Source organism: Lonchura striata, chromosome 1 (genome assembly GCF_050655825.1).
Source record: "Lonchura striata isolate lonStrDom1 chromosome 1, ASM5065582v1, whole genome shotgun sequence".
Lineage (NCBI taxonomy): Eukaryota > Metazoa > Chordata > Aves > Passeriformes > Estrildidae > Lonchura > Lonchura striata.
The window spans coordinates 29883497-29906846 of record NC_140703.1 but is presented as its reverse complement, the minus strand read 5'-3'; the positions used below and the strand labels follow the sequence as shown (position 1 = coordinate 29906846).

At 41.6% G+C, this 23350-nt stretch overlaps 1 protein-coding gene across 3 annotated transcripts; it reads left to right on the top strand.

The window, feature by feature from the left end:
• Positions 1-138: 138 nt before the first annotated feature.
• On the top strand, positions 139-20903 carry NAA50 (N-alpha-acetyltransferase 50, NatE catalytic subunit). 3 transcript variants are annotated; one of them, XM_021549036.3, is made up of 5 exons: positions 139-299; positions 12707-12840; positions 13297-13416; positions 14374-14440; positions 16918-20903. In XM_021549036.3, exons 1-5 carry the CDS (start codon positions 292-294, stop codon positions 17096-17098), a joined length of 510 nt encoding a protein of 169 aa, XP_021404711.1. In that variant the 5' UTR covers positions 139-291; the 3' UTR covers positions 17099-20903. The 3 variants fall into 3 exon arrangements, with proteins under 3 accessions (XP_021404711.1, XP_021404710.1, XP_031361355.1); XM_021549035.3 differs by having other exon boundaries at positions 12704-12840; XM_031505495.3 differs by lacking the exon at positions 139-299 and having other exon boundaries at positions 12654-12840.
• Positions 20904-23350: the final 2447 nt, after the last annotated feature.

The window sequence follows — 23350 nt, the reverse complement described above, 5'->3', positions numbered from 1 at the left end:
GCGGGGCCTCCCCATCCTCTCCCCGCCCCGCCGGGCGCGGCGCGTGCGCGGCGGGGGCGCGCGGGAGGGGCGGGGCGGTCATGGCGGGCGGGGCGGGGGCGCGCGCGCGGCGTGAGGTGAGGGGTCACGGGGCGGGGCGGGGCGGGAGGAGGCCCATGTGGAGCGGGAGCGGGATTGGGATCGGGAGGAGACTGAGCTGCCCGCGCTGAGCACGGGGAGGCCGGAGCCACACCCGCACCGCCGGGCCCTGGACGCAGCCAGCGCGGACGCCGGGCAGGCCGCGGACGCACCATGAAGGGGTGAGTGCGGGGCTCGGCCCGGGCCGGGCCCGCCCGGGAGGGGAGCTGGGAGCGGGGCGGGCCCGGGCGGCGCGGCGGGCGGAGAGGGCCGAGCCGTGCAGCCGCCTCGGAGCTCGGGGGGTGTTGCTCCGTCCCTCCCGCCCTCTGGGACAGGGCCCGTGGCCCGGCGTCCCTCCGGGGAGAAAAGGCGGCGGTGTCGCCGCTGGCACCCTTTGGGCTGAGCAGGAGCCGCCCGTCAGGATGGTGCCGCCGCCGGAGCGAGGATTCTCCGCGCTGAGCCCGCGCTGGAGCGGGCGGGACGCGGCGGCTCCTCGTGCTCGGGGGGATCCCGCCCTGCGGGGTCTGGGATCTGCAGAGCGGGCGGGGATGCTGGCCGGGCTGTCCTCCCTGGCTGCTCCTTGTCTGGCGGTAGCAAAGAAGCGCCGCTCACTGTGTGCGAAAAAGCTGCCAGCCTCGGGTGTGTGTGGTTTTGCAGCGCTATTGTGTGTAACATCCTCTTAGCACTTTTGTTGGTTTTTTAAGTCTTGAATTGCTGCGTGGAGGTTGTAGAGCGTGGATGGATGACAAACGAGCTGTGTCCTGTGTCATGTTCCTGTAGCACACCCGCTGCTTTGGGTCTGGCATCGCTTCTCTCTGTCTCCTGAAAACTAGAGATTTCAAATCTGGGTGGCTGAAAATACTGATTTCCTTCTCAGTGGGGGCAGTGAGGTGCCGTTTCTGTACAGGAGACCGGAGGCCTTTACACTCACAGTTGTGCTTTGGTGTCAGATGACCTGCCTGACCTTGTCCAGGTCACTTTGGGACAGGTTTTTCAATGTTGGCTAAGCCACCTAATGTTTATTAATTTCAGCATCATTTGTGCACCACAAAACGTGCTTGTTCCAGTTCTGTGCCTCAGTTTCTTCACAGGCACAAAGGAAGCTGTCCTCAGCTGATTCTCAAAAGAGCACTAAACCGTCCCCTTGGAACTGGTGTTATGCAATGATGGGTATTATTATTCCAGTTTGGCAGCTTAAGGCAGGGTGAATGGAAGCTGAATCACTTAAGCTTTTACTAAGAAATGGTAAGGGGTTTAGCTTATTAGCAGTAGGGGTGAGGTCATACAAGTCTGCTTGATAACAGACTCTTGGCTGGTTTTTACAGCGTGTAAGCAGCTTCAGGCATCCTGAGGGGCTGGCAGGTGTCTGTAGAAAGAGGTTCAGGGATGATTGCAAATAAACAAACTCTCAGCTGACATAAGATAGGTGTGTTTGGGATATTGGACAAACCTTTATCCACCTGCACCACCCTACATAAAAAGGGACACCCCCACTCTTAGTCCCCTTGTAATGAGGACACCGGAGTTTGCGGGAAGAGCAGCAGCACGGATCAGCCAGGATGAGGTGGCAGTTGATGCGATCGTTGTTCAGCAGCACTCCCGACAGAACTGGGTTTCCTTTTATCCTTTGTTGACCGTTCTGCTGTTTGCTAACAGCTTAGCCTTGCTTTGCTTGTGTGTCAGTGATGGGATGGGGTTACTGGGACCTGGATGTGTGAGTGGGAAAGCGGCCCAGGCGTGCCAGGCTGGTGCTGTGGGGATCTCCTAGCAGGACATGGCTGGAGCTGTCTGTCGTGCTCAGTGCTCCCCGAGGAACTGAACCTGGTTTTGCTTGCACTGATCAGGAGTTCTCATTTCATGGACTTTTTTACTTCTTGTAACTTTTTTTTTTTTTTTTTTAATAAAAGGCTATGGAGAAAAAACCTGCATACCACTCTTCTGCTTCCAGAGCACCCAACTTTATTTCTGTCACTTTACTTTTACTTACAGACAGCTTTGTTTCTGGTTCAACTTTAGGGCTTATTGCTTTGGGTTCTGTACTTGGTATTTCTGCTTATGGTACTCTTTCATCTCTTTGAAGAACAGCATATTCCTGTCTTGCCAAAACACTGTTAGCACCACACAGAAAGTTCTGGTGCAGAATAAATTCATATTCCTGTGCAGATCCTCATATTGAATCCAGGTGTTCTCTAAAAATTCAGATGGAGGCAAATATGCCGACAGAGCTCAGATTGAAAAATATCCCCATTTAAATACAATGAGAATCAAAGAAGTAGAGAATAGTTCAAAAGGAATGTATAAATTACACAGGGGTACTTTGGAAAAGATCTAAATTGTTTTTTAAGTTACAAGGATCGGTGAAGATCCCTAAAGTACAAGTACTGTCAAAGGATGGGTCCAAAAATAGATCTAAAGCTCCAGCTCCCAGCATATAGAAACTGATGTGCTTGAAGGGATCTGGTCTGTCTTCAGTACTGAATCCAAAATTGTGGACAAGTCCCTCTGAACAAACTGATGCCCTGTGACTGTTTTTTCTGGGAATGTATGCACTGCATTGTTACCCACACCACAAAATGCAGAGGTGATTTTGGAAGCACTTAGAGCAGCTGATGTTTTATCAGCTGTCATTATGAAGAGTCTACTTTGGCAAAGAATTAAAAAAAGAAACTATCTGATTCATTGGCATGAAATTTCAGATCTGAAAGACCCTGTAGTCAATGTATGTGTCTTGCAGCCTTCTTTCTTAGCTCTCTGAATTCGAACTAACACATAGATGTGTGTTAATAGTGCATAGCAGGTTGTAGGGTCTGTGTCATCAGGGTATTTCAGGTTAGGTGACCTCTTCTACCCTGGCCCTCTGGTTTCAGAAATAGCAGAAGATTTTTGTGATTTCTCAGCTGCTTACAATTTTGTGGATTTTCTCTTATTTGATGAGTTAAACACCATCTTCTCAACTGGGAACTGCTATTAGCTTTCACCTGGTTTTGTGAGACTTGGCTTTATGTTCACTCTATCCTCACCTTCTGAATAATTTTAATAGAGTCTCATTATGTTTCCCTTTTTTTCTTAAATGTGACTTGAAAAACTGAGGTAATTCACTGTTCTGTTAGTGAATCTTGTGATTCTGTAGAGATTAATTTATTTTTTAATTTATTATATGTTATTGTTGTTAGTTCTTGAATTTGAAAATCTATTTTAGAACTGTGTTTGCATGAGGAAAAATACCAGTGGAAGAGACTCGGGTTCCACTGTCTGTAGTAATCTGGCTGTTTTTATATAGCAGATGTAAATAATCCTCCCTGCACTTTGTTGTATTCATGGTGTTGATTCACTTGTTGCTCAGTGGTTTTGTGTTTTCATTACCAGTTGTTATGCTACTGGTTTTCAGGAGAGAAAACTCAAAGTCTTGCATTGATTCTTGAGCATTTGCCGATTGCTGTTCATGACATTTGCTGTCTTAAAAGTAAGGGTGCATTTCTAATTTGTTTTAGTTCAGATGAAACCTATGAAAGTAAGGTATCCAGCCTTTCCCTGATGACCTTACCTAAAAATCACATTACACAAGGCTATTGCAGGACCTGCATGCTCCATTGCGTGCATGTACCTGCGGTGTGACCAGGATTGTCACATACATGGAGCCGGTAGGGCATGTTACAAGCAGGGCCCAGTGCCTGGGATCCTGTGCATGTGCTGTTTTGTCACATTAACATCTCCAGTTTTGATATGAAACACCTGGGAGATTGTCATGCAGCAGCACATCTTGAGCCATGGGGTGGAGAACTGATTGAAGCAGGGACTAAGTAGAGCGCTGTGTGTTAAACCAGCCTTAGAAAGAAGTGTGCACTAAATTGGGTAGGACTCTCCTAGGAGATTGCCTCTCAACTTTGTCGTGTTTGCAGCGAAGTCTCAGGTTTTGTAGTTTCTAAGGGTCCTTATGACTTGCTGTGGAAGAGTCCTACAGGCTGCATTCTACACAACAGGTACCTGCTGCCTCCTAACCCTGAGACTTTGCAGGCTTGTGCTGCTCTGGCTGCCTTGCAGGAGAGACATCACAGCTGGGGAGTACTGAATAGAACAGAAAAATAACTATGTTGTTTCTGAAAGTGTGGGGAGTTGTTAAGGTAAGCTCTGATACCTCTGCTTGTTTTGCCTGGGTTCAAGGAGTAAACCTTTCAAGGTCCTGAAGATGATCATGTTTCTGAGGAGAACAGGGAGGGTTTTTTCTCTCCTGAGTTAGAATGACAGAGTTTGTGCAGAGCTGCTGAATTGTTTCCATTTGCTCGGCACAGTGCTAAGCTTAACATATATGGGAGGAAGTTCCAAGTTTATGAGAAAACTGCTGAATGGTCATATGCATTGGAGTCAGGACAAAAAAGGTAATTGAGCTTGAAAATCACTTTATTTTTAGGCTTTTTCTGAACCTAGAAATGTCCAAGTGTGAGCTAAAGTCTGCATTTATTTTCATGGACGGTAAATTTAGACCTTGCCTATATGCCAGCTTACAAATGGCTTAACAGCTTCTAAATGAGTTTATAAAAAAATCAGTTCAGTTTATTATAGGTACTTTAACCTGATTTATAACTCTGACCACTTTGAGTTTAATTCCATAACCAGATTAAGACATTCCACAAAGTAGGAAGGATTGGGAGGGTAAGAAGGTAGTAGAGGAGTTGTAACCATTTTACTGAAACATTTTAGAAACCACTCTTGTGTTTTGAGTACTGGTTGAGCATTTGGTTCTTTCTGCATGTAAATGTAGCTTCGTAGTTTGGGACACTTCTGTGAAAAATGTAGTAACATTAGTTAATCACCAAATGCCACAGACTCTGCTGCCATCTCCTGAGGACAAGAAATTATGCATCCTCTTTTGCCACACTAAATCTCTTTTAAAATGGGGAATAATGGGTGATGGTTGAGCCAGAAAAATACTTTAATCCAAGTAGAAATCATTCAGTACTTGAAGAGCCTGCCTATTTGGCAAGCATTAGAAGTGTTCAGACCAATAATCTGAGAAGGCATTAGATATTTTTATCCAGAAGAGGAAAGAACATGAAAAGTTGGAGCTTTATATTTGTTTGGGAATTGATAAGAAAGAAGTGAAGTACTTCCTTGCAACACTCTTGCTCTATGTGAGGCAGGCAGTGTCGGGATTACTTTCTACTCCTCTCTGGAAGAGAGAAAGGGAAGTGACCCCTGTGGGAGTTGTGAAGCAGCAGAAGTTTGTCAGGAAGGAGTTTGAGGCAGGGAAGTCAGGGTAAGAGAGACTGTGCACAGAAGAATACCTGGTTATTTGGAGACTCTTGGCCTTGAAGACTTGAGAGCAGCAAAGCACAGCACTGAAATGGGTTAACTGTGTATTTGTGTCAAAGTGTATTGAATTAATTCATTATAAGAAGGAAATTATACTTTAGGCTTTATTGAAAATAGAGCCAAAACCATTTCCACAACAGTGTCACTAGGCGACTACGATTAAGACACTTGAATTTTCCTGGGGGCAGAGTATTTCTTTCTTTAATTAATTGAAAATATTGTGCTTCACAGCAAGATCTTCATGCATGAAGTATTTCCTGAGCTCACTTGGCTTTCCTTCTCCCTCTCCCTGCTCTTTTCCAGGCTCCATGTGATTTTTGGCCCTTGGCAAACTAGAATCTCTAACCCTGAAAAAAATTCTGATTTCCACCATCTGAGCATTGTATTTTATGTTCTCTTGAGAGTATGGGATGAGACCTTGGCAGCAGCTGAAGGCTCGTGAAAGTTTTCCCTACGTGGTACTTGGAACTGTCGGCAAAGACCACAAATTAGGTTGAAAATTGGACTTAAATGAGATTTACTTGTTTTTAGATCTTTGGCACAAATTTTTATTTCAGAACAATTAATTCTTAGTGAAAATTAGGAAAAGGACGGGGGGGGGGAAATTATTGTTGCCTTAGAAGTGTTTTTAAGATAGGCACATGAAACTGATAGCACATTCAGTTATTTTTCACAGTATGGTACTTGAATGTGTGATTTGAATGCCTTGCAAAACCCAACTCTGAGACTGAAATCCAAAGTATAGGCAGGAAACCTGTAATGAAGTGACCTTTCCCCCCCACTATTCCAATGGACGAAGGCATTTATAAAAAAATGCATTTCCAGTGACCTATGGCAATAGTTTGTGTGAAGCAGAAAAATTATTTTCTCCTAGTATGTCAATTGCATAGTTTCTTACCTGTGTACATACAGGAAGTGCCCTCACAATGCATTTATGTAAATAAGGTACTTGGTAAGCATCACTTCTGTTTTGAATTTGAAGGTAAGCCTCTATTCTTACTTGGTGATCATCAGGTACTTCATGAACAGTAATTTGCAAAGGGTACTGATCTTCTGAGAGGCAAGTAAGGGTTATAATTATTAGATCTGAGGACATTTAATGTGTAGAAAGGGGAAGGAATCTATAAGATGTCTCAGGATATAGTTAGTAGAGGCACAAAAGTAATTTTGAGGCAAGCTATTTCAAAATAGTGAAGTACTTCTGTTTAGCAATCATCAATAAAAATGTTCTTGTGAGCTTACTTTAGAGCAGAAACAAAGAATTGGCGTTTCTGGCAGCCCTTTATCTGCTGTATGATTGCAGACAAGTCATTGCATCCTCTTTCACCTGATATTGATGTACCTGGGACAGGCTGAATAAGTATTTAGGTCTTAACCTTGTGAGTTGCTCTGGCGTAGCAGAATTTTATGGACAACTAAACAATGTATGTGTGTCTGTTTTTCTGTTCTAGAACAGCTACTTGTTTTTGGCTATTTTAGAATTTAGAAATTCTGTTGGCTGGGCACAGTGATTTGTGTAGCTTATCATTTTCTTGGGAAAGTTTATTTTTCACTTGAAGATTTGAGACCTAGGTAGGACATGTTTCAGCTGGAAAAACTGTGAGGCTATTATAGCATAACTTTGCTTCTTGCATGTGAAGACTGGCCAGTCTTTTGTATGTGGTCAAGTTTTCTAGGTTGAAGCAGAGTAAATTATATTGAGATATAATGAAGAAACCTGGCTGTAATGTGCTTGTGTAGTTTTTTCCTTTTTTAATGCTAAAGGGAGAGGCAGCTAGGGTCTAATGTTTGTCTTGGGAAATAATGATGTATGAAACCTTTTCACAGTGAGATCCAGTGGTCTTGCAAGTCTTGAATGAAGTCTCCTGTTAATTCTGATTCTAAAATTGCTTTGTTTTCTTCTGTACATCATTGTGCTCTTCTGCAGGCCAAAACTGGGGGTAATGTCCAGAAGGATATCAGGTGTCATGCAATACATGTTTTCAGTAGAAAGCAGGACTAAAGAAGATCAGGGGTCTCAGAGCAAATTGTTAAGGCTTTTTGCATGCTAGGTTTGTACTTATCCTTCTGGTTTTCTGACAAGCAAAGCAGAGTAGATATGCAGCCCACAGATCTTTGAGGTAATTGAAAACATACTGGTCTGCCCACAAAAACTAGACTAACTTGTGTTTGTGTAGCAAGACAGCTCATCCATTTAAAAAAGATCTTTAAAAAACAAACAAAAAAACCCATAAAAAATCCAACAACCCCAAAACACTAGAAGAGGCTCTTTTGGCCTTGGAGTAGAATCTAAGCAGAGCCACACTCTTGAGGTCTATAGCCTTCATAGTTCTGCTTTGGTTTTATTTTATGAGCGGATTATCCTGTCTAGACTCCTGCTTTGACTTGGATGCCAAAATAGAAGCAATAAAGCTAGCTGGCCGCTTAGCAGGTGACAAACTTTCTCTGAAGTCCCCTTAATTTGTTAGGGCCCATTTCTCAGTGCTGCCTCTCCTGACTTACTCCTCAGTAAGTTTTGCAAGTTTCAGATACAGCTCTGCTAAATTTAGCCTGCCAGATGCCTTCAATAAACCCAAGCTCAGCTATCAGTTACACAGAGATCTGTTTCAGGCAGGCACAGCCCTCTGGGGAGAGACTTGCACTATTTAAAGTTGAATGAGACTGAGATTCTTACAGCATTAAGAACGGCGAAATTCGCTCTTTTTCTCCCTGATGCTGTTTCTAAACTAGTGTTGGGCACTTGTTATTCCCAGAGAGTGAATTTACGTTTCCTGTTGAACTGTAGCTGGAAATTGGCTGCCTCTTGAGCTGTCATTCTATATAGCAGTTCTCTTTTGATATATGTTGAGAAGCAAAAGTCAGTCTTAACATAATTAGCCTATGTTACTTCCACCAGTATCAATGTAAGACATTGTAGGAAAAATAGACTGTTCAAATAATGGCACTGTAAGCTGCAGACAGAGCAATGCAACTGCAGCAGGACTAACTAGATTGCATTTGGTCCTACAAAATGTGTGAAGCTTTTTCTAGCCAGTGCCTGGAGGATCTTGGGACGCTGGTATGCAAGAGCAGGAGTGTTAATGCCAATGTTCTGGGCATGCATCCAGTTTCAGGAAGTGGTGCCTGTCACCTCACTGAAGTCACACTTCTGTTCAGATTTGGTGGATCACTCTTCACTTCCGCTCTTACATTGCTGGGCGGTGTTGCTGTGTACTTTTAACAGATAACAGCCTATGCACCAGCAACTGATTCCCTTTACTAGTGAATTCTCCAAGTGTTTTTTTTTCCAGTGACCAAGTCATGGAATGTAGCAGTTGTGAAAAATGCTGAATGTTTCTTGTGAAAATGTAGTCCTAGGATATGTCAGGAAAATGCTTCTGGTAGTGACATGAAAAACTTAGTGGCATTGGACAAGACAACAGTGTTTGGGGCTGCTTTAATTGGTTTTGGTTAGCCATGTTTAAGGAAAATCAACTTTAATCAGAAGGAATGTAAGGAAGAGCTAGTATGACAATAGTGGGAATTAAGAGCTAGTCTTACAGGAAAAGGCCAGGAGCTTGGCTTTAGTTAGAAGAAAGGTATGAAGAGATCATGATAACCCTCTGAAAAGGTCTGTGCAATGGTGCCCATGATCTCCAGGCAGCATAGAGGTACATTTGTGTACACTGGAATTGCTAACTGAGAATAATGGTAGCTTGGAAACAGCCTTACAATGGAAGACATTTAAGTAGCTTCAGAATGCTGGTGTTCCATTGAGGAGAGGGTATGGATTTGTTGAACACTGTAGAAGTAAAAGGCCTGACATGCTAAGCCAGGAGTCCCTCAATCCTCTGTGGTAAAAATAATTGCTTGGGATGGGGTGACTGGCTTGTCCCAGAAGCTTTGACATCTGAGATGGTACAATACAATAGTACTGTTGACTATTGCATCTTCCATGGAGTGCCATTTGAGCTGTGGGGTGCCAATAGTAAGTGCTGATCTTCTTAGGAATATTAGTGGCATCATAGAGTTCAATAATTTGTTATGGGAGGGCATGTCCCTTCTGGGCATTTTGGGTTCTTTATACATATTTATGTTCTCTCGTATGATAATTTGAGCTTGTAATTTAATTTTCTGTTTTGCCAACAGCAGAGGACAAGTGTTTCTGGTACACCTTCTGCTAAGCTGGAATGGACAGGGCTGGCCTAGTCAGACCTTAAGCTGACATAGTAAACTGAAGTTACTGATTTGGCTGGGACTTCACTTGAAGAAGCAGGACTAGCAGTAAACTGCTGTTAAAAGCAATCAACAACCCCCCCCCCCCCCCAAGCTGCTTGCTTTACTTTGGTGAAAATAGGGGAGTGATAATTTTGAGTCCTTTGTTACAGGTGCTCTTGGCTATTTGGAGTAGTTTTTTCAGTCCTTAGGATCAAAGTGCAGGTTGTTCTATGAATGACAAAGTGTAACACAATATCTGTAGACTGTGTTCACAGATGTACTGGATAATCTACATCCCTGTGCTCCTCTTGCACTGTACTTCCAGTTTAAACTGAGGTGAACTGGCACTTCTGCTCAAGAACCAATTAGTTCTGCCTATGGCAACTTCTTTTCTCTTCTTCATTCTGGCAGAGGACTTGTGTGGTGAAGCCAGTCAGGGGACTGATATGGGTTAAAACTAAACTTTCCTTTTTTTGTCCAGGTTAGTTTTAATTAGTGTTAGTTCACCACATTGTTGCACAAATGTTTGTGCCAGCAAGAGGATGGAAATAAGTGGCTCAGGGACAGCAAGACCGCTGCTTTTGGCAGCAGTGCCAGCTTTTCCATGATTTTACTCAAGGCCTCAGTGGCACTTTTGCCATGCTGTCCTCAGGCAAAACCATGAATTCTCATAATGTGGGTCTTCCTTTCCATGTTCTTACTTAATTTACGTATTAAATGGTTTTATGCATAATAGATGTGGTGCTCATTTAATCAGCTAGTGCCAAACATTAAAGTAATTAATGGTTTGAGTACAGGCTATTTAAACAGATATGTTTAAGGTATTGATTTATGCTTCCTGCAGTGTTTCTCAAACCTCTTTCATATTATTCTCCAGGGGAAGATACTGTCCCTGGTTTAATTCATGCAAGGACAAACCAGATAGTGACGGAGCATAGGAGACAAGCAGCAGGAGATGGCAGGAGGCAGCAGTGAATGTTGCAAGTGGTGAGAGATAGAGGGGGGAAAGTCCAGGGGCTTGAGGAAATGTGTCAACAAGTGCAAGTGCCTTTTAGCCAGCTACTAACAGAGCTCACCTCTGATGCCAGCCTCAGAGATGATGTCTTGGCTCAGCAGCTCCCAGCCTTAGACTCTGCTTCTGCATTTATTTATTTATTTGTTCTCTGTCTGAAACCTTATTGGTGAAGATCCATTTTCTGGCCATTTTCCCTTTCTTAGCCATCTTGTCCTGGCTGTCTGTGGTAATATATTTTTGTCCTGTTGCACTGTCGTAATAAATATTTCATAGTGACTATCTTCTAATGCCTGGTTTGTTTGATTAGTAACTAATTAATCTTTAAATAATATTAGAAAACACTGCCTGGTGATGGTCTGTGTCAGGGATTTTTGCTCCAAAGGAGACATGGTGTATAGCAACTGTTACGAGTTCATCATGCTAGCATTGCTGATCTACTGAAGCTTGGAACTACTGATACTTTTTTGTATCACCAAGGTTTATATTGTGTTATTCAGAGAAGTGGTCTAGGCTTTCATTAACTGAGTATGAATGTGAAGTTTGTCTCTTCCCTTGCTGACCTCCTGCGCTGCAGCTCATCTGACCTAGCTGGGCACTTGAGACCTGCTCCCTTTGATTCCTACTCTCATGCAGACTGCAGCAAAAGGGACTCTTCAGGCATCTTCTCCCTCCTAATACGAGATTACTGAGATGCTCTACTCCAGAAAAACTCTTTCATGGACACAAATATACCCAAGAACCCATATGCCACAGTTTTACTCCTGCCTTTTGTGAGGACAACGTAGCAGCACTGCTGGCTGGGATCAGAACTTGCCTTCTGTGAGCCTGAAGAAGCCCTGCTGTGCTAAGCTGAGCAGTTGTGCCACGCTGGGCATAAAACAAGTACTACAGTTTCTCCACCATCTCATAACTTTGATTGCATGTTTATTTACACTGGGAGTACTTCTGTAGTGAGAGAACATCATCTTTATTAGCTCGGGACTTATATTGTGTTGGAATATAATTCTCAAAGGGACTTGTGCAAATGGCCATACATGAAAGGAATCTTGAGAGCAAATGATATCTTTAATGCTGTTTGGGTAGAAAACAATCTGGTTGCCCATAATAATTCAGTAAAACAGGACTGATATGAACCAAGAACTGTGGGCTTTTCTAATTCCATGTGCACTGGCTTTCTACATATTTTGGTTATCATTTGGGAAAAGATTTTAATTATCTTGATCTTTTTATTTTTCATTCTTGTAGTCATTGTTGAAACTGCTTGCCCTTACCCAAGGGTAACTAATCTCTTTAATTTTATTTTTTTTTAAATGTTCTTCTGTGTGTATAGTATTTCTGTCAGGAAGTTAGTCTTAGAAAAGAGAGAAGCTTGGTCTGTTTCTTCTTAGTATAGTTCAGTGTATTTTAAGGTTATGGTTCTGCTTTCAGCAGGAAGAAAGTTTTCAGTGATGATCAAAGTAGATGCAGATATCACCTTGAGAAGGGCACACTTGCATATTAACACGCTTAATATATTTGTTGCATACAGTACTTTTGGTTTTTAGAGACAGATGTCTAGTAAGGACTTTATCTAAGTGTAGGCTTTATATTGAAAGGTGGTAAAATTGAGAATGTCTTTGAAGCATGGATAAGGACTTCATTTCCATGGTCTGTTCTAGCTTCTTGTTCCTCCCATATTTTCATTGGGGTTTTTAATTTTTTTTTCTTGTCATCTTGATGGTTAGAGGGGAAATGAGTGGGATAATGTTAAAGCTAATACTTCTGTAGAGATCCATGTTCTCCTGTCTCCCAGCCAGTAAAACCACAGATATACAATGGTACAATAGTGTTTAGTGTGGCCTGAGAAACTTCTGACTGTAGAGAACTGACTGAAACTAGATTAGGGACTTAAATCAGCCACCAGCATAAGACTTGATTGTATGGGTTGGATGTGGCAGTTCCAATATGTATTGAGCTGACTATTAGATGGGACAGTTCTCTAAGGATAAGCAAAATAATTGATCTTGGGTGTCCTTAAAAATGTTGCTGTATGTCAGATGTTAAGCATGTTTTGATTTGTTCCAGTAGCCGGATCGAGCTGGGAGATGTGACGCCACACAACATTAAGCAGCTGAAGAGGCTAAACCAGGTCATTTTTCCTGTCAGCTACAATGACAAATTCTACAAGGATGTACTGGAGGTTGGCGAACTTGCTAAACTAGGTACAAATGTTCTTGCCAGTAATTGTGGGCTGTGGTGGCAGAAGTGGTCACATTGCTATCCATAATGGTTTTGAATAGCTGCTCCTTCTATTTAGTTGTTTTACATCATGAAAAATAACTGTTTAAGAACCTCAAAGAAGCCACAGAGGGTCTGGATTCTAAATAGATTACGTCCCACTGGGAATAGCCATTTTTGCTGTTCCAGAAGAAAACAGTTGTGCATTGCCAACTTACCTTGTGATCTCATTGCTGGTTGGTGTGAACAGTGGTGAGCAACCACTGTGTCAAAGCAGCACTAGTTACTTCATTCCATGTGTGAATTCACAATGTATGTTATTTTATCTGGATGGGAGAATGAACGAGAGGGGAGGGAGGAGAATATAGGGTGTAAATGAAAGAGCTGTATGTGTAGTTTGAGACTTGTTACTGATAAACCTTTGTTTCCCTCTCTGGCAGCCTATTTCAATGATATTGCAGTGGGAGCAGTGTGCTGTAGGGTGGATCACTCCCAGAACCAGAAGAGACTGTACATCATGACACTTGGATGCCTGGCACCCTACCGAAGGCTAGGAATAGGTAAGGAGGGTCTTTTTTTTTTTTTTATCTGAGGCACCAAAGAAACCAGGTTGCTGTCTAGCTTTCTAAATGCTCTTTCAGATTTTTAACCAAGTTAGTGCACTCTAGACTATGGATTTTCTTTGGAAGGGACTTGGGGGAAAGAGTATGATTTATCATGTGCTCATTCTTCCCTACCTTTCAGAAATGAACCTTCTGTAGAAAATTTTACTTCAGGATTTCAGATTATTTTAATCATATTATCATACTGTTATGTAAATACTCTGCTTCTGTGGATGTGAAAATTGTTGCAGAGAGAGATGAAATAATTTGTCAGAGATATGTAGATAGTATGCAAGTCACACATAAGTAGAGCACCACATTCCTTCATTGGCTTCTCTCTTCACTCCTCTAAATGTAGGGGCTTTATATTTATTTTGTCTTTATCACTACTGATTATTGCTGCTCAGGGGTAGCACCTGCTTTTTGTCTATATTGCATTTAGTTCTTTGCTCCACATTGCAAAGCCATAGGACAGATTAATCATGACCTGCAGTAACCTGTTTACCTTGACAAACTGGATTGAAAAGATAATTTTGTTTTAAATTATTTTACTAGGTCTATAGTAGAAAAAGCTTACCAGTTCCCTCACTGCTTTATACAATATTTCGGCTGTATTTTGAGCTGAGTTTGAGACCTTGAAACTATTAAAATAGCATTAAAATAAGCTGATTTATAAGTATGTTTCTGGTCTGTGACTTTTATTTCTTCTTCAAAGAAACAATTAAGTAAGGTTTATGAGCAATCTGAGACAGAATGAAATACCTACACATCATGCTTTATTTGCCTTTCCTAGTTTTCACACTCTATCATTTTAGTCTATCTACAATTAAACTGCCTCTCCTCAAGGAAGCACCTAGCTAAGTACAGACTAAATTGTGTCCTAGTTTTCTTAAGTATCTTTTTATCTTTTGGCAGGAACTAAAATGTTGAATCATGTCTTAAACATCTGTGAAAAAGATGGCACTTTTGACAACATCTATCTGTAAGTGAATGAGTTACACTCATGCATTTTTTGAGAAATTATAAAGGTAGATATGGGAACAAAGTGATGGAGATTCAAGTGTGGGTTTAGTGTATATTTTAGTGGGGTCATAGAATATCTTGTTAGTACTAGCAGGAAAGACTGGGGTCATATTCTGGGCTTGTTGTGTAATGCTGAGAAAACCAAAAGCTGCTTGATTTAGAAAGGGTTCTGCAAATTTGCTGAATTTGAAAGCAATTTAGTTACAAAATTATGTTCTAGAACAAAATTACATGGTAAGACCAAAAATCTTTTTTAGAAAGGATTTTATTTTTATCATACAAGGTCATCTTCAGAATGGAAAATACTGCAAGTCTTGGATGCAGTTTTGATGCATTTGTTTTCTGTCTTTTATGACAGCACTCTGTGGGTTAGAATATTAGAGATGTTTGCAAGCACTGAAAGTTTACTACATTCAGTAATAAGGCCCTACTGCTATTCTCATACTTGCACACTGCTAGGTCAGCTATTTGTTCAGCAGCACAATAAACTAGATGAGTGCCCTGACCCAGCTGGGGAAACTATTTTCAGTTTTGTTTCTGGGTGTTATTTTTCATTCTAGTATGTTTTTGGGGTTTGGGAGTGGTTTTCTTGTGCTTTGTTTTGGTTATTTTTAAAATCAACTGCATGTCTGTGAAAGCACTTGGCATGATGCAGGCAAGAGAGCAAGCACTGGGGTAGAGGGCAGTGCCAGTATTCCCCTGGAAAGGGAGTCTGAAATCCATAAATGTCAAAATTATGCTTTTCCTTTGCTGCTGGTTTCACACTTGTGCTTTTTGCTGTGCATTGGTGTCTGTGTGGTTACCAAGTGAGCTGATGGCAGTTTTTGTCTTGATCCCTTCTCTGAGCCAGCTCCTTCTTGTCTGTCACTGCCTTGGCCATCACACCAGTGCCAGCATGGTGCACTGCTAGGGATAGGCCCACGGCAGGTACAGCTTGGATGGACATTCACTGCCGCAGAACTACATCCTGAATACTTGCCAGACCTGTGGAAGATGCTTTGTGAGGAGTGTTTCATACACTGGTATCACTGTAAATGGAGTGACTTTCTCCTCAAACTCTCCTGCTTCTGCCATGGAGGTGCAGACTCTTCCATGTCCTTTGCTGTTGTTGCTTTGTGCCATCTCTGTAAGAGGAGTGTGTTTTAAAGAGGTGTCTGAGTAAAGTTACTCTTGGCTTGTACTCCTTCCTGCCCTCCTGCCTCAGGATAAGTGTTAATTAACTCTCTTTGAGATGCCTGCATAATGGGACAGGGGCTTTCCTTTTTACTTTTGCATTTTACTGTGTGCACAGTGAAGGAACTGCTTGCTGATTCTAACCCTGCCCCAAATCCTTCATAATCCTTCTTTACGGTTCCTAGACCAAGGATTCTGGCATGACAATTAATAGCCCCCAAAATTGTGCTAAAGTTCTTTTAGTGGCCCATTGATTTTATTACTATGTCTATTACTTGTGCATCTTCTATTTGAACATATTAGGCAGTTTAGTACCAAATTTGATTTCACTGCCTAAATTTGTCATTACAATAAAGTTTAGCTTTTAGCTTTTTGCTGCTTATTTGGTTTAACACTAAGATCTTTTATTTTGTTCTGCTGTTGCTTCCACAGTTACTTTGGTTCTGTGGTTATGCAGTGTGTTGTCATGACAAAGTGATTCATGAAGTTGTGAAGTGTCTGCTGAACTTTGGGAGTGTCTAATGAATGCCTTTTGTTAATCCAAACATTTTTATTTCTTTTTTCTCTTTCTTATTTTTGGTTTGTTTTTTTTTTTTTTTTTAATAAGTGAAATTTGTGCAGATAAATATCCTAGTCACATAGGATAAAGAACTGACAGCTGTTTGTTTTGGAGACCTTGAGATGTGCTAGCAAAATTTGTAAAACTCCAGGGGAAGTAAATATGAGGGAAATGGACTTTGCAAACCATAGGACTGTTTTGTATTACAGCTTTTTGTAGGAGACAGAAGTGGTTGGAGTAGAGCAAGGTGTTAAAATCATATCAAACACCATTGCCAGTTGTATGTTACAGTGTGTCAGGATCATCGCTGAGACAACTCTTCTGGTCATCTGCAAAGTGTTACTACAGGAGGTTAAAGTTGTCTTTACAGTGAAACTCTGTTACATATTTCCACTAAATATCTGCCATACTGCTTTATCAATATGAAGAAAAATTGAAATTACAGAGGTAGTAATGCTTCAGAGTCTTTCTGTTATCTTGTGTTCCTTGAAAGTTTTACTGAGGGGAAACATTTACTTCTATTGACAGCCATGGGCCATCCAGGAGCTGAGTGTTAGCCCAGAATTGGGAAACCAACATTTCCAGTCTTAGAGTTACACCACTGTTCCTTCTCTATCTAGAGAGCTGATTTTCTTGTCTTTGACATTTCTGAGTATGGAGGCAGTGTACTGACCCCTTTCTCTCTGTGCCCTTTTCTGTCCCAGGCACGTCCAGATCAGCAACGAATCTGCAATTGACTTCTACAGAAAGTTTGGCTTTGAGATCATTGAGACGAAGAAGAACTACTACAAGAGGATAGAGCCCGCAGATGCTCACGTGCTGCAGAAAAACCTCAAAGCCCCTTGTCTTGGCCAGAATGCAGATGTGCAAAAGACCGACAACTGAACAAAACCCCAGCGGACACTTTCTTGCACTTGCTTGTCGCCAAATAAGGAAAGAGAGGCCTCTCTTTTTATTTTTTTTCTTTATTTTTTTCCTTTTTTTTTTTTTTGATTGGTTGGTTGGTTTTTGTTGGTTTTTTTGGGGTTTTTTTTTGCTACACCCCTTCATCTTATTTTTTTTTTCTTGACCTCTCTCCAACAAAATGTAATGCTTCTTCCAAGGATCATTCAGTCATGTTTGGGGTTGGGTTTTGGTTAGTTTTGGATATTTTTTTTTTTTTTAATTTTTTTTTTTGGAGCTCTCCTTTCTGATGTTTTTTGGTTTTTTGAGGGCAGGGGGCCTGATTTTTTGTTTTTTTGTTGGGGTAGGAAAAGGTGTGCAGATCTCTTTTTAAGTTTGAGGTGTGGAGGGCTTGAGCAGGTTATCCTGATGACAAGTTTCCTTCAGAATTATTATTTCAGTAAGCAGAATGTAAACCCAATGGGGGGGGAAAAGGCAAAGCAATATCTTGTCCTTTGACTCCTACATTATTGTGTTTTTTATAACCTACAGGGTACTTTACTCCCCCCCAACCTTTGAATGTTACTTCAGTACTTCCCACTTTTCCTTTTAATTCCCCCACCTCAAAAAAGTATATTTAGTTCTTCCCAATATTTTTGAGTATGGCTTTTTCCTTCATCTTTTGCTGAGAAGGGTGGGCTACTTTACCATACCTTTTCACTCTGCCTGGGCTGATCTTTTTGGATGCTTTTTTTAAATACTCCTCACCCAAGCTGGTGCTACACTTCTTAACTGACTGAGAGGAGGATTTAGAGTGGTCTTTATTTTTTCTTATTTTCATTTACCCAACTCCCAGCAGACTTTTGCCAGAGTAAGAGCTGGATCTGGTGTTGGCAAGAATAACCTTGTAAAAATACGAATCCTGAGGCAACACCCTTGCTTTAAAAATGGGTGAAATTCTGTAGGGCTCATTGAGAGTTAGTTTTATCTGTGTTGTTGGGATGGAAAAAGTGACTGTGACCAGCTTTGATGACATAAGGCAAGCACCTGTCTCCAGATAACTTTGCTACAGCTACTGAATCTGTGGTGACAGATGTAAGAGTTGAGGAAACCAGGCAGCAAGGCTAAGAAGGCAGACATGAATCTGACCCTAATCACATAGCTTTGCAGGGTCTCCTGGATTTGCTTGGGATTGGCTTGACTTGCTGTGTTTATGAGCTCCTTTGGGAGGAGGTGGTGAAGAACTGCGTGGATTTGCTTCTTTGAAGATTATTTTCCCTTTCCCTGTTCAGTAGTAATAATGCAGTTCTCCTCTGGTGAGAGGGTGTTCATGGAGCACCGGAGAAAGCAGCGTATATTAGAGCATTTTATGGGTTTGGAAAATAGGCTGGCTGGCTTCTTCCTAGTACTGTAACTTTGAGGCTGCAGTAAACTGTACTAAGCTCTGCTTTGCATCCTTTCATGCTTTGTTTGCGTGAATACCAGTGCTCCTTTCTAGGCACTGTTGCCAGCAATTTTATGTATGCCAATATAAATACCAACTTGAGCTTGGACTCTTCTCCAAGCATCTGAGAAAGTGCACTGAGCTGAGACAACACCAACCTGCCCCATCCCCCATGTAGATGCTGAACTGTATTATTTTCCCGTTTGTTTTTTAAAGTTTAGATCTGCATCTTGAATTCTTCCGCTCTGAAAGCCTCCAACCTGTAGTGTGCATTGCAGCATACATCTGGTTAGTAGGTGCTGTCCAGTCATTAGAGGGTGACTTGGGAACCAAGAATTCCAAAGTGGGAATTGTGGTGAGGCAAGGGATGGCACCCCTCGCTGCACATTAGGTGGTCTTTGATACCCCAGGGATGACTATACCAGCTGCTACACAGTTACTCCTTCTTTGACAGAGGTGTGTAGCATTTGTTGGAGTGCATCTTGACAGACCTGTACTGGAAAATGGCTGCTTTATTTGCTGAGTTTGCACTATTGGAGTCTTGGAGATGGGCAGGTGGCCAACACCAACCCATCTGCACGGCCCGAGCACCTGTGTTTGCAACATGTGGTGGCAGACTCTGGCTAGAAAGATGCAAACGGTTCCCTTGGCCAGAGGCAGCCTAGTTTTGACAAAAGCTTATTTTCAGTACAGCTGGGACCTGCTCATGGTGGTTATGTTGGCAGCCTGGCATCTTTCTAGAAGAGGATGTATCGAAGCACAATTAGCTTGTCATATGCCAACAGTTTCCCTGGCCATCTGTAGACCAAACCAAGAGAAGTATGTGGAGGGAGAAATAGTATTGTATTTGAGGATGTCCGTGCAGCACAGCTGTAACTCAGACCATAGCTGCCTCTGGTGCCAAGCAAAGTGCTCTTCATTCTTCTAGAACTATGTGGTAAGTGTTTGGGTTGGGTAGATGGGTGTGGGGATATGAACTCTTAGGATTTGCTGTTGTCGTAGGCTTCCACAAATCAGTGTGTTTCACAGACAGTTATTCTTCAGGTTTAAAAGTACAAGTCTGATGTCTAAACTTACTTGGATTAACCTTTGTTTCTGTCTCTTTTTGCTTTGGGCTGCCATCATTCTATGAATGTATCCATGAGAACAATTCTTAAAGCTCCTATTCCACAGCAGACCTGCCTCATAGTAACTTCTAACAAAATGTTTTGTAGGAGGTGGAAGAGAGAATAAATCTAAGACTCCTTTTCCCAGGCTGTTAATCCTGGAAAACAGTTGTTGAATCTTGAATACAAGGTTTAATCTGAATCTTTAGAAAACTCTGTTCCCTGTACATGGGTAAGGGCAAGTGAAGGTTAGTAGTTCTGGATGACAAACAGTTGTATTTTATTAGACTACCAGTTGTGTTGAGTGAAGGAGGAGAGTGCTGTATCTTAGTGCTGTTACCTAGAGATACTGAAATTGTGTGAAGTATGGGCTTACTGCAGAGAACTTCAGTTACTTTGATTGTTGCTGCAGGAGGACATCCTTCTAGCTTGGAAATAACAGCTTGTGAACAACTAAATTTTCCCAAAGTTGGGAGTTTCAGTGGGGGGAAAAAAACACCAGCACCTGCTTGGGATGAAGATCTAGCAAGAAAAATGTATGCAACTAACAGCTTTAGAGTGTAAATTGTGTATGTACAAGTTATTCGTGAATCTCTGCAACTGGCTTTGTCACACATCAGTTGAGCTATGAAGATATTACCTACAAAAAGACTCCTACTTGAGGAAACCATGGTACAGGAGAAGAATCATCCAGAAGAGAGATCCCTCATTTTTGGGAGGGGTAAGGGGGAGAATGTATTTAGTGTATACAGAAACTGGCTGAGTTTACATGATGCAGCTAATGGTTAAACCTGCCAACTAAATATGACATACTGTTACAATTGAAACAAACTTACATGATATTTAGTTAAATCTTGATGGTGCCCTGTGTCTAGTAAAAATTTGGTCCCCCAAATTGTTTCATTTTCCCCCATGTTGTAATCCAGGGTCAGCTGCTATGCACAATGTCTCTGTTTTGTAAAGTGTTTGCTGACTTGGATGTTTCTTTTGAATCTGCAACTGCTTCCTGATTAATTTGGCTAAGACCACCCCTGGTCTCTTGAGTTAAGATTTAGTGAAAGGTATGCTGTATGCAGTTAACAGATGCATTCTCAATGTTACAAGCTAAGTTGCAGGGGGAGCAAATTCTTTACAATAAGATGGTCCATTTTTAACCTATATCATTGCCCTTGTACATCAGGAGCATGTTTTTGTTTTTCTCAAACTCTTTAGAAATACCGTTCAGAATAAACGTGCACTATTTGAGTTATGTCATTTACAATTTGTCATGTGCATTTTTTTGCTGTCCAGCTGTTTCCTTCAGAAATCAGATACAGACTATTCCTCAGATGTTTCATAAACTGTAACTCAGAAGATTTCTAAATATGAACTGTGTGTTGGGCTGCTGGGACAAATGCCAAGGGTGTCTGACAACTGTGCAGAGTGAGGTCTGTTTGTTTATTTTCCCTGAAGTTATGAGCCTTTAATCAGAAATTCTGTCTTGTTGGGTAGGAGGGAAAAGAGGAAGAGGAACTGTTCTGGAATATTTTTGATTAGTGAGCAGTTTGGAAACAAACAGACCAGGTGTCAAGAACTCTGGTTTGGGGTTTATAGGTTAAAAAGTTTAAAGTGTTCAAATTAGCTGCTAGTTATTGCAGATCTTGACTAGTAGTTGAAAAACTGTGGTCTGTACTTGTAAAAATCACTGGTCTTAATATACAGCACATACTCTTCCATACTGACTTTTCTCAGAAAGGTATTTAAGTAAAACTCCTCTCTCTTCTTAATAATTCCAGTCTCTTCTGTTAAAGCCATTTTTTGTCTTTAATTTCACTGTGCGTATCTTCTGCTTTGAAGTGCCATTTATGAAGTGATGAAGTTGCACTCTGGTCCAGGTTCTGGAGGAAAACAGGTGTTTCCCTAAATATTCTATAGTGAATTCTATTCACTTATTTAAGTTCCTCTGGAAACTGCTTTATCAACAGATGGAGTTGCTTAATTCATTAGAATAACGGTGCAAAAGCAAAGTTCAGGCTCTGAAACTTGTCTGTAGTCTTGAGTGGCTGCTTTCAGCTGTCTTCCCTGACCTCTGCTGGAGGGCCTGGAAGGCACAGCTGGAAGTGGACTGCTACCAGAAGTGCAACCTTCATCACTCCAGCCTCACCAGCAACTGCAGAGTTGCTGTACTTAAACAGCTACAGCTGTTCTCCAAACCATTCAGTTTTTATTGTTTTGTGTTTCTTTCCTTCTCCTTCCTCATTCCAGTTGCCTCTTAGAACAACCTGTACAATACTAGACAACTGAGTTGTCCTTTACAGGAAAACTAGCAGATATTCCTGATGATTTATGTTGTGCTTTCCCAAAGCTGTGCTGTTCTGCAGGCACTCTCATTCCCTCACTGCATTCAAAACTCGGGTATTTATGGCACCTCTGTAATCACTCAAGGTGTGCTGTTATCTCTAATTTGTTACTGTTCAAGAACAGTTACCACACCAGAATCGAGTGAGTGAGTGGTCAGTCATTCACTTCATGTGGAACACTGGAGTTGTTCTGTCTTTTAATCAGTTTTCTGTCTCTGTGAGATTATCCTCTGATCCTGCAGTACTTTAAAAAAATCTCTGTCCAAAAGCTCTTACATGAGCCTTGAGAAATTTTGAGACTCTACCAAACCAATCTTGTCAGGTGAGCATTGTCATCTGTTTCTGGCAGTATTACCTCCCTTTCCATAGGGATTCTCTAAGTCTATTCAGATCATCTAATCCAGATGCTTTGTAAGGGACAAATGACCTGCCTTTTGTTCTTTTCTCTTGCCCCTAAAGAGGCATCAATTCAAACAGATAATGGAATGGTTACTCTGTCCCTCTCTTTTCATTCTGCCTTCTTCCCTCCTCCTTAGTGTTTAACACTGTACAAGCACTCGGCTTTGCCACCATTCTGCCTGAAGGCATTGTGGCAGCACCAGCTGAAGCTCTCTAAGCTGCTGAGTTGCCAGCTTTCTTTCATTCCCTTGAATGTACATGACCCATAGTCCAAGAAACTCCTGCACTGGGACAGATGCACTGACCTGTGTTCTGATTGCCTGTCAGGTGCTGTATCACATCGTACAGACTTAGGCCAGTACTGCTCACTGAATTATTGAAACCAAACCTGCACTACAGCCAAGAATTTAGATAATAAAAAAAGTTCAAAAAAATTGCACTCAGGTTCTTGATTAAGACTATCTGAAATAAAGCTGCAAAACTTCTTGACTTGTCAAAAGAATAGCAAATTATCTATCCAATGTAAAGCTTTCTTTGCAAGTATTTGTGCAAAAGCCTTTCATTTTTTTTCTAACCATCTTGCTATATAATTGTGAATTTATATTCTCAAAGTGAAACAGGTAAGTTCCTGTTGTATGCAATTTCACCTGTGGATTTTGCCTGCTCCTGGAATTTGTCACGGTTCTTTCAGATATTTAACCCTGTACTGCTATTGACCACTTATGAACTCAAGCACTATAGATCACAACAAGATTGTCAGAAGGCAAGCTTGGTTTTGCTGCTTTGGATGGGGGTGCCTATTTAGTGAAAATCTTCACCAAAAAAAGCACACTACCCTTTAGAAGAGAAACCTCCCCCCTCAGTTTATATTGGATTAAATTGATGGAGCAGTGGCATTTCAGATTTCTCTTGTCTTCCAGTTTGGGTGTGTCTTATCAGAACCAAATATGATGAAAAGTGAAAAAGT

What these genes read in the sequence shown, in the direction of transcription:
- NAA50 (XM_031505495.3), top strand. Translation starts at nt 12,669, where the DNA reads ATGTCAGATGTTAAGCATGTTTTGATTTGTTCCAGTAGCCGGATCGAG. An exon ending in CTACCGAAGGCTAGGAATAG is followed by an intron (nt 13,417 to 14,373) that starts GTAAGGAGGGTC and finishes ATCTTTTGGCAG; the next exon opens with GAACTAAAATGTTGAATCAT. An exon ending in ACTTTTGACAACATCTATCT is followed by an intron (nt 14,441 to 16,917) that starts GTAAGTGAATGA and finishes TTTCTGTCCCAG; the next exon opens with GCACGTCCAGATCAGCAACG.